Raw genomic sequence first — 11522 nt, 5'->3', positions numbered from 1 at the left:
AGGGGCAGTACCATGGCAGGATGCTATAGTTTCAAGAAAATGAAATTTATAAATATTAGGCACACTTTTACTAGGTGTTAAGCGTCCTTTCTTATTTATATGTATATTGCCATATGATGATTTATGTAAATTTTCTTTTATTTATCCAATTGTATTTTATTCATATTTTATTTTAATTTGTCTGTATATGTGTAAAAATTAAAATATTTTTCAACATCAAAGAGTGTATACTAAAAATTTACTTTAGAATGACATATATGAGGAAGAAAATAACTGGTGAAATCAAAAAAGTATAGCTATATGATATAATTAATCTGTGCAGATAAGAAGGCAGCAGTCACCCTTAATAATATGTACATTTCACGTCACACTAATTGTCTAAATTACAAAAGTGAACTCAAGTGCATAAACCTTCCTAGTATTACTTATTAAAAAAATATCCACTCTTGTTTTTACAATCATAGGTGATAAGATTTATATAATTAATATAATGTGAATATATGTTTCCCAAATAAACTTTGTATTAACTGAATTTAAGATTACATGTTCCTAAGAAATTTAAGGAATTAGTTTTGCTTAGGAAATGTAAGTAGTGTACAAGTCTTGAATGAAATGTTTAATTTCTTGTTTGACAAATTAAACTTATTAACACACTTGACTAATAACACAATAATAAAGGATGTATTTAGGGTTTATTCATCATCCATTAAATCAAAAATAAAATTTGCAAGGCCTCTACAAGCCTTCCTTTGCTTTTCTGGAGGAAAAGACTTTACTGTTTTTGATATAAACAACATTAAATGATCTATGTTGTTGTGCTCTTGTGTCTCAAGGACAGAAGCAATGGCTTTGTCGATCATATCATTTTTTTTCCCAGAAGAATCTGAAAAATAAATAAAAAATTTATTATTAAATAGTAGTCTCAATCTCCACTGTGCATATTTTACTGAAAATATTTTAAAATTTGTTTCACTATTTTGCTTTGTATTTGGAATATATACATGTGCATTTTAGAAGATTATAATTTTTTTATTATTATTTAAACATATTTTTGTAAATTAGCACATGTATATATAAATAAAAAAATTTTCATCATCTAAACATGATGTATAAAAATAACTTAAAAATAACAATTTTTAATCTACCAGAATTCCAATTCATATTAACATACTTTTATGTAAGGTAGACTCAGAAGCTGTTTCTAGTCCAAAATCTTCAAAATCCACTGACTCTTGCACATGATGCTTCATTGGAGCATGATGAATTCCTGCTTTGGATGCTCAAATTAGACCATGTACTGAAACAATTTCAAATTAATAATTACAGATTATGCAAAATTCAACCTTATGCTCATAAATTTTATTCAAATTCAACAGTATATTAGTTTTATTGAAAAAAATTGTTGCAGAGCAAGAAATGTTTAAAATTAAAATGCTTTAATATACAAAAGACCAAAACTAATTGCATATGGACCTGTAAGGAAGTACAGCTTACAATGCATGTTGCTAAACTGTGCTAATGGAATAAACCTTTTCATTACCTGAGTCAATCAATAATTAATATAATTAGTGGATTATACCTGGAGGTATACTAAAATGTATTAATAAACCAAGCAAAATTGTATAGTGATTCTCTGATAGGCTATATTTTAAATTTTAACTTACTTTGATTTTCAAAAGATTTATACTTCAAACTTTTAATAATACAGTGTTACAATGGAGTGGACAACTTTTACTTTGCTCTGCGACTGAGCTTTTAATCTGATCTACTCATATCCTAAAAAATTTTATTCTTTAAGAAATATTTAGATACCATTAATCCATTGCAGTCCCCAAACAACAACCTCAGTTTTTAATGATGTGTTTTTAAATAAAAAATGAATTACATATTATACAGTTCATATTTATTTTTTTATGCACTGTATTGCATAAAAATAAATAAAATATGTATAAGGCATAATACAAATATATGAAAGAATTTAAAGAAATAAAATAGTTTTTTAAAGCTTAATTATTATGTTCTACTTATGTACAACATACCTTCATTATTCTTTACTGTTACCTTTTTCTCTACAATTTTTTCATTTTCATCCCTAGCTCATTTCAATAAAAAATTGTCCAAGAAAGTATGTATGTCATCATATGATGTTTAAGATTGTTTTCAAAATGTATTAAAAAAGTCTCACTTGAATAGTGCTGTTGTATGGCAAGTTGCCATTTTTTCCAATGAACTCAGCAACCCTAAAGTTAAACTTTGGGTCTATGAGTCTCATCAACAAAATCTTTTTTTAGTATATGCAAAGAAATTTTTGTTAAATGTTTCCTCATCATCGCCAAGCGTAGTGTCAATATAAAAGGTTAACATACTCCTTTATTATTCAATTTCTAACATAAAAAAAAATTGTTTAGGCAAAACATGGCATGATGAAAGGAAAGTATAATACACATAAATAATGATTCGCCAGGTTGGTGTCACATCAGCGATGTATCTATATGGAATGTTTCTGTTTGAGATGTGTGCCAATGCATCTCAAACACAGCAATGAAGCCAAATTACTGATTGTACAAATTTATGCTAAAATGATTGTTTCTTCAATAAGAATGTATTTTATTTAGTGTAGAAGTGAAATTAAGAATCGGGACTCTTCACATGTTTTATTATGCATGGAGGGGTTGGGGAGGCAAATGAGGTGGGGGAGTTTTGAGGTCCAGATTTTATATCATTCCGGACTTTATACTGTATAATGTTTACATTTTATTCCCAGCATCAAAAGATGAAGTTTTCAAATAATATTTTTTCACGATATAAATAGGCACTTGTTTCTCTCAAAGTAAAACTTCTTAGTATCGTATTAAAGAATTACAGTTAAATGTTTGTCATTTGATAAAGGGTCTTCTATACAAAAAAGAAAAAAGCTTAAATTTGGACGTTCAAATGTTCAAAATTTGATTACTTGACCTGTTCAAAGTAATCAAATTTTTAAGGTAAAAAGAAGTGCTTTAAAATTCATAGAAACACTTCTGAAAATATATATACATTTTAACATGAATAAATTTGATGTTAAATTTCATTCAGATGTTTTTGTATATTAATTTGATAGGACACTAATACCTATTTTCAATCTGCATTTCAATCCCTTAAGCACATCTAACATATTTTCAAACCATATAAACTCACACAAAAGAAACTATATACATTTAAAAAATATTAATTGCTTAAAATTATCTTTCCAAATTAAAATCCTCAAAAAATGTTCTGTTAGGTAAAATAATATTGTATGTAGTTAATCATAATGCTATGCAAGAATATTGTGGAACAGGTACATAATTTAAAAATCTTACTCTTTATCAATTAAAAACGGCTCAAGAAATGTCATTGATTGAAACAGTGGCCATTCTCTTTTCCTTTTTGCACCACTGCAACTCGTCTGCTTAAGTAAACGTTTTTCTTTCCTGAAGCGATCTCGGAGCGATTTGTATCGCTCCTGGCATCTGTCAGCTGCAAGAACAAATCATAAATATGAGAAACTTTGATCTGTAGCAAAGTCATAGATCGTAATACTTCGTTATTTAAATTGATTAAAGAATATAAACTAAAAATGAAATAAAACATAGTATTCACTTAAGCAGTAGTATGAGAGGAAATTACGATATTTTTAATTTACAAATTCAGTAAATCATGCTTTATGAGTTTATTTAAAAGTTAATTTTAGTCAAACTGAATTAGTTATATTTCAAGAATTAGCGTAAGTAGTTAAAATAGAAAGAATTTTAATCAGTTTAAAATGCAGAAAAATTGTATGCCACTCACCTGTAGATCCAATGGCTTCAGCTATGCTGATCCACGCATTTCTCCTCATCAGGGAATTTTTGTCGCGTTTATCGTTCAGATTATATAAATACGGATATTTCTGAATTTCATTTATTAAAAGTTCATCCGTCGCTAGAGAAACACTCTTTTTTTTTTTTTTTTTTTTTTTTTTTGTTTGATTTTTTGTTGGTACAAAGTGCTAAAATGGGTAAAAATGGCTTCCAAAGCTGCAGTAGTAAGCGGGTAAGTAAACAAACATAATCATTGGTTGTTGCAATCACGTGAATCGAGAAACACACGCGTCAAGCGTCAAAAAGTTGAAGTTGAATCAATCCATCCGGCCATCCGTCATCCGGCGAATGCCGCCTTTGAGCTCGCTTCTGATTGGTTAACGCTTTACGCGCGAACGCGTTGCCGCGCCAGTGTGAACGCAGCTGTAGTGTGCACACAGCACTAGAATGGAAAAACCCCTGGCATCTCCAGCATTGCGAGACTTTTCCTTTGCGTCCTCGGTGTTTTTCGACTTGGATATCCATACCAAATATTTGAGTCTCCTCAAATATGTCGTAGACACTGATGGTTGGGTTGAGTTGGATAAGAAACAGAGGCATTGGGTGCCGGGATTTGTAGCGTCGTAACTGCGTTACACTGATCACGCTGTAACCCATCAGAGAGAGCTCAGACTTAATTTCCTCCGCCTCAGTTTTCACCGGGAAAACCCCGAATGATAACTTTGAGGGGACGATCCTGTTTTAGATGGAAGGATTTGTATTCCGCGCCCTGATTTCTCAGAACGTGGTCTACGGATCGGTACTCTTCTTCAGTGGTTACCGTGATTCTTAGGTAATGCCCTTTCATTCGGCATTGTGCTTTTGGTACAGTTCTCTGTACAACTTTAACCAAGAATTTCCAGTCGTTAGGAACGACAAAGAAATGCGGAATATTCTTGGCGGGAGGGGGAGGGGGAGGCCCGCTTTCGCTCCGCTCCGTTGCTTCTTCTTGAATTTCTCCTTCCTCTAGTGAGGGGGGGAGGCAGAACTGGTTGTTTCACTCCGTTCGCTCCAAGATGGAGGCGAAGAAGAAGTGGCGTCTTTTGAACTTCCCTTATCCGGCGCTTTATCTGAGTCTTTAAGAGTTGGCTTTTTGACTATCAGATGCTTTGAAGGTATTGAGAATCCTTCTGAGTCAACCTTAGGCTTTTTTTTGGGGAGGTTGCTTAGCTGTCAATTTTGCTTTTGTAGGGGTGGTTTTCGGAGTGTTGTTAGAAGATTTTTTTGGAGATTTCTGAGATAAAATTTATCTCTGTGGTCAAAAATTAACTTAGCAGGTTTAAGGATTGAATTTTTTTCACTGCTAGTAGAGTTATTATTACTTTTCTCAGTTTGCGGCATCTTTTTAACTGATTTTGAGATAACATCCATTTCAGCGTCTTTTTCTGGGGGGTTTTCGCATGCGCGAAAAAGTTTTTGAAAACACTCTTCTTCAGTGCTTGGAATAGCAAAAAGAGGGAGATTCAGGCGTTTGGCTAACGAGGTAAGTGAAAAGAGTATTACCTGACTTTCCTTTTCCACTTGTTTCAGGTCGAAGTTCTCGAGTGGCGTTGCTCGTCGGGATCTTGTTAGCGTCGCCTCTAACTCAGCAAATCTTGATTTTAAAGCGTATAACTGCTTTATCTGTAGAAGCAGGTTGTCGACGATGATCTCATCTTTATTCATGGTCAGATCAGGAACATCTTTCACAGGCTCAGCTGGTGAAGAATCGATGATAGCGGTTGTGTCCATAGCATTCGGTGAATCTACGGGGCCGGCCCGTGCGTCCGGCGTTGGCGAGGGAGAAGGCGAGGAGTTCATGACGGGACGTCTGCTCTCTTCGGTGGCTACCCTGCGAAAATTAATTACTTTCCTGATGCATGGAAACATGCCATCATCTTCGTACTTAAAAAACCCGGTAAAAACCCAGCTGAACCTTCAAGTTACAGACCCATTTCCCTGCTACCTACAATAGAAAAGGTTTTTGAAAAAATCATTGCAGAAAGAATTAAATCCTATGTTTTTTCCAACAATATTCTCAACAACAACCAATTCGGATTTAGACCAGGATATTCCACCACACATCAAGTTTCACGCATCGTGGAATATATCGGCGAAAGTTTCAATAAAAATGAAACCGTAGCTGGTATATTCCTCGACATTGAAAAAGCTTTTGACAAGGTTTGGATTGATGGACTGCTCATCAAACTCATTAACTACAACTTTCGACCCAGCCTAATAATTCTTCTTTCAAATTTCCTACGCAATCGTTCCTTTCAAGTTCGAATCAAAAATATCCTATCTTCCACTAGAATTTCTAAAGCAGGTGTAGCTCAAGGATCGGTCGTCTCTCCAATACTTTTCAGTCTCTACATTAATGATATCCCCCCATGCACCAAAACAATAATTGCAAGCTACGCAGATGACACTGCACTCCACAGCAAGTCAATGAATCCTGATCAAGCCAGAAAAAATCTTCAAGAACGCATTAATACAATAGCCCAATACTTTAGAGCATGGAAAATTAAAATTAATACCTCTAAATCAGCCCTCATTTACTTCAGAAGAACGATCATTAGAAAAGACATAGGAAATATCCAAATTGAAGGACAAAACATCCCAAGAACCAATATTATCAAATACCTTGGAGTTCACATCGACTATCGCCTAACTTTTCGCAATCACATCATCAATATACGGAACAAAGCCTATCAGGCATTCATGGCTATCTATGCATTAATCGGAAGGAATTCAACACTAAATCTTAATACAAAACGCATCATTTATCTGCAAGCTATCCGCCCAATACTTCTTTACGCCGCACCGGCCTGGGCAGCCACTTCAAGAAATAATCGCCAATCCTTACAAAGAATGCAAAATAAATTACTCAGAATTTTAATAGACGCCCCTTGGTATGTACGAAACTCTACAATTCATAGAGACCTAAACATCAAGCCATTAGACAGTGAAATACTCAAACATAGTCATAACTTCTTCTCCCGCTGCAATAGTCATCCCAACGAAAATATTCAACAACTTAATAACTATGATAATACTCTGATTCAAAAATACAAAAGACCGCGAAATATTTTTCACGACGGAAATTGGTAACTGTACATATTGTATATATTTTTCTATTATTTCAATTATTTTATCTACGTATTTAATCAAGATTCTTCTATTTACTTATTTACTTATTTTACTATTGAACTATGGACTGTACTGTTGAGACAATTAATTATCATTTCCGAAGTGTTAAGAATTTGACCAATCACAGTGAATACTACCATTCTTATAAAAGGCTACGACCGCCCAGTCACATCATTCAGACATTGATTGACATGATTGATTCGCATCATGGACGCCAAAAGCGACGGACGTGCGAGCTCTGAGCTCCGCAATGGAAAAATGGAAACCTTGAATACGGCGCCGCCAGCAGGCAATCTCTCAAATTCTCAACCTCTACAAGTGCTCACGGACATGGACACGCACTCAACTCCTCCAGCTTCTCCTTCTGCTCTCGAATTCTCTAAAAGCGCTCTGCAAATTTACGCACTGAAGACCAGGCACACAGATCTATTGTTTGATATTCACGACTTCAACGATCAGATACTCCGAACAAAGAACTGATGATGAAGCAACTTCAGGATGAGGGTGAGAAAATTTTATTTTCTTTACATACACTATGCACCAAACTAAATATTAATCTTTTCACCTTACCCGCAACTGAGGAAGAATTCATTAGAGAATTTCAAAAATCTACAATAACATCTGACCCCGAAGCCAAAAATCCTAAATCTAACTCACCCTCATCCTCTGACCTACCCAAAGAAAATTCTAAGCCTGACAACAAAAAGAGAACCAGACCTGTCGACAGTGACGGCTTTGCAGTCCCCCCCCAAACACTTGATTGCAAAGAAATTACTCAGCACTAATGATAAAACTAACAACATTCCAATCACAAATTCTTACACAAATATTCAAAACGTTTCAGAAAATACAGAAAATATAACGCAGCAGCCGGCTGAAAATACAACACCAAAAATTCAAACACCTCCACCCATTTTCATTAAACCGCGTGCTGATTGGTTCTTTTTACTAAATCAGTTACGCAGACACGCACCGACTGTCCAATCCAAACAAGATATTGAATTTCTACGCCTCAACACCACTAACGAATCAGATTACAGGACAGTCGCTAGATTTCTTACGGAAAACAACATTCAATTCAAATCACATACACTAAAATCGGACAGACCACTCATACCACTTTTTCGACCTGTAAACAGGTTCCCCCCTCCCCCCCACCTCGAAGAGCGCGCATCGGAATTCCCCTGCGTGTCCTTCATCTGACGTATGCAAAGAAAATGATTATCAAGGTTCAAGGAAACTTCACCTTTTATTTTTCTAGTCAAAATTTTCTGGCTGCCCCTATCTAAATTATTCTGGCCCTTTTTCGGCGCAAAATTAAGACCTTCTGAGTTTTTTGCCTTTTTTTGACTCAGTGTGAAGGCACTTACTCCAAGTCATTCGGCTTATCAAAATTTTTACCTTATTTGACAATACCCTCTTTCGGACGATTAAATTTCCTTTGAAGATGTGGAGGTAAAGGCGTAATTGCCTATGAACTCCGTAAATTGCACTTCCTTGATCCTTGACATTAAATGAAACAGACTACAGGACTGTCGTTAGATTTTTAACGGACAACAATATTGAATTTAAATCTCACACTCTCAAATCTGACAGACCACTAAAAATAGTTATTAGGGGATTACCCTCCAACACACCCATCAACGTTGTGCAGACTGCGGTGGAAGTGCTTGGCTACAAAATCCACAAGATCTCTCAACTTAAAAAATTCAAAACCAAGATGCCTATGCCTCTATTCTACCTGCAAATTCATGACAGCCTAAAAGCCTCGGATATCTACTCAGTTACTCTCTCCAGTGGAGCGGTGTCTGGTACACCAGGGTACCTGGGCCGAAGGCCCTACCCCTTGTAGAACATATCAAGACATTGCGAATTATTGCAAAAAATTAGCCAGATATTACATGTATAGCATTTTTATGACTATGTACATTTATATTTACATGAGATTTTTTTTTTTAATTTTTATAATTTTTTATTTTATTTTTTGTTTTTTGTTTTTCCTAATAGGATCAGAAAGCTGTCCGAGCTGATATCCTGCAAGGTAGAAGTTAAGTGGTGCAAGGAGTACAAAAGTGCTACATGCCCATACATAATATATAAAGCTGCAAGGTTACTATACAGGATATGCATACATGATAGAACAAATAATACATAATAATGGGAACAAAAAGAAAAATAATGAAGGTGCTCAGAGAGAATAATATTACTATGCTATGTAGTACACTTACATTATTCATTGAGAATGGCCAGTGGTCGATTTTTATTTTCGAGGTCATACTGATCATAATCAGGGATCTTAATTGCAGGGTTGGTGATGGTGAGTTGCCTATTGTGAAATCTCTTGGCTATTTTGTAGTAAAATGATTTGAGGGGACGCACTCCTAGTTCCTCATGTAACTTGTTGTTGCGCACATACCAGGGTGCGTTGACAATTTGGCGTAGCATACAATTTTGGGCCACCTGTAGTTTCCCTCGGTATCTGTTACATGAATATGCCCAGACAGGGCATGCATAGCATAGTAATGGACGTAAAATGGATTTATAAATGAGTAGCTTATTATCTATTGATAAAACACTGTTTCGAACAATTAGGGGGAAGAGTTTAGCTTTACGCGCTCGAAACTTGTTAATAATATATGTAATGTGTGGGTTCCATGACAAAGTTTTACTGAGGGTCACCCCAAGGTAAGGGACTTGCTTGGCCCAGGGTATAGAGTTTCCATACATCATGAGGTTTCTTCTAAATTTATCCTTCCTAGTGAATAAGATGGCTTGAGTCTTTTTTATGTTTACTCAGTTACTGAACTCCTAGGAACAGAAGTGGCAATGGAGCATTTCAAAGGCCAGAAAGGTCCCTCTCAATGCTGGCGTTGCCAGGGATTCTTTCACTCTTCCGAAGTATGTACACTACCCCAACGATGTGTAAGATGCGCTGGTCCGCATCAGGCGAAAGACTGCACCAAGCCCTTCGAAGAGCCAAATAAATGTGCTAACTGTTCCGGGAGCCATGCAGCCAACTGGAGATCCTGCCCGAGATTTCCAGGATCAAAGAATCGTCAGCCACCCAAACCAAGTACCAAGCCCAGTCAGACCGTTGACAACACAAACAAATTTAATCTACAACAAAATACATTCCCAACACTGCCGGCTGCACACACTCCCAGTGCAAATATTACTCGCCCTGGAGTTTCATACTCTGCTGCCCTTACGGGTATGCAACAGGCAGCACCACAAATTATTCCAAATTTATCGGTCCCCTTAGGAGCAAATTCGACACTAAATTGTACCGAAATTTTTTTGGCTATTATTCAAATTTCTAATCAGCCTGGTATTGACCAGAGCAAATTACTTCTGGCATTCAAAAACGCCTTACCGCAGCTCAGAGTGGCTCCATCTGGTGCTGACGCGGCCTACTACATCTTTGAGAGTTATATTACTCTCCAATTCTCTGATTCCCACATTCATTAAAATTCAATACTTTGAAAGGGTTGAAAAATCTTAAACTATGCACCTGGAATGCAAATGGCATTCTTTCCAAATTCCATGAGTTTAGAGACTATGTAGAAGAGAAAGATTTTGATATTATTTTTGTCCAAGAGACCAAACTCCAGCCAGGGAGAGCTCCCAAGCTTGTAAATTATGCACTTTATAAAAATGACAGACAAGCTTCAAATACACGTGATGTTTATCATGGTGGCACTTGTATTTACATAAAAAATTCAATCCCGCATTGCAGAATTGACACACCAAATATGAGCAAACTTGAAGCAACAATTATCGAAATGTTTATTCAAAATTCGCCATCCCTAGTTATGATCTCTACCTATCTCCCACCAGGTGGAAATTTTCCTGTGGTAGATTTTAATAAACTGCTCAATTTTTCAAATAATCTCATCATAGCTGGTGATTTGAATTGTCACCATCAGCATTGGCGTTGTCATAGATCAAACCCTGCTGGTCGTGGCCTTCTAAAATGGGCTCAGTGCGCCCAAATTAAAATCATTGCGCCGGATTCCCCCACCAGATATGGCTCACGGGGTGCCCCTTAATTCATTGAGTTAGCACTCTTTCGAAACATCCCTTTTGGATATCATTTGACTGTTGAAAACTGTTTATCTTCAGATCACAACCCCGTGATCATAGACCTTAACTGTACTATTTTTAATCAAAATTCTCCGGCACTCGTCTCTACAAACTGGGACAATTTTTGTTTCAAACTTAAAAGTAAAAATTTGCTCTCCCTCGAAATTAAACCCAGCCATGATATTGACTCGGCAGTTGATCACTTAACGACCATTCTAACAGATACTTATAAGGAAGTATCAAAACCCACCCTCAGACCCAATTTTCGTAAAATACCTCAAAAAATTAAACACAAAATTAAAGAAAAGAATAAAGTACGGAGACTTGGCAAAGCCAATGCCAATGATTTGAAAATTTCGGAGTGCCTATGGTTCAAAACCATTTACCTCCACATCAGAATTACTAAAAGCGAGCAGAAATAGGAAAAATTTTGCATAAGTGATTTACTTG

At 35.8% G+C, this 11522-nt stretch overlaps 1 protein-coding gene across 2 annotated transcripts; it reads right to left on the bottom strand.

The window, feature by feature from the left end:
- Positions 1-689: 689 nt before the first annotated feature.
- Positions 690-11212, bottom strand: LOC146994505 (uncharacterized). Of its 2 annotated transcripts, none has more exons than XR_015043782.1 (4): positions 5364-11212; positions 3342-3498; positions 1172-1297; positions 690-883 (listed from the first exon to the last, which is right to left on the bottom strand). XR_015043782.1 is itself a non-coding variant. In XM_085826205.1 (4 exons), the coding sequence occupies exons 1-3, from the start codon at positions 3857-3859 to the stop codon at positions 1216-1218; spliced, it is 288 nt and encodes a 95-aa protein (XP_085682331.1). In that variant the 5' UTR covers positions 3860-5353; the 3' UTR covers positions 690-883; positions 1172-1215. The 2 variants fall into 2 exon arrangements, 1 of the variants encoding a protein (XP_085682331.1); XM_085826205.1 differs by lacking the exon at positions 5364-11212 and adding an exon at positions 3811-5353.
- Positions 11213-11522: the final 310 nt, after the last annotated feature.

The sequence above is a fragment of the Stegodyphus dumicola genome, chromosome 11 (assembly GCF_044657685.1).
Source record: "Stegodyphus dumicola isolate Sdum_Otavi_A_Nest chromosome 11, ASM4465768v1".
NCBI classification, from domain to species: Eukaryota; Metazoa; Arthropoda; class Arachnida; order Araneae; family Eresidae; genus Stegodyphus; species Stegodyphus dumicola.
The sequence above is the reverse complement of the archived record's forward strand: the minus strand, read 5'-3'. Positions and strand labels throughout refer to the sequence as shown.

What these genes read in the sequence shown, in the direction of transcription:
- LOC146994505 (XM_085826205.1), bottom strand. Translation starts at nt 3,859, where the DNA reads ATGAGGAGAAATGCGTGGATCAGCATAGCTGAAGCCATTGGATCTACA. An exon ending in TGAAGCCATTGGATCTACAG is followed by an intron (nt 3,499 to 3,810) that starts GTGAGTGGCATA and finishes TTGTTCTTGCAG; the next exon opens with CTGACAGATGCCAGGAGCGA. An exon ending in CCGTTTTTAATTGATAAAGA is followed by an intron (nt 1,298 to 3,341) that starts GTAAGATTTTTA and finishes AAATTGTTTCAG; the next exon opens with TACATGGTCTAATTTGAGCA.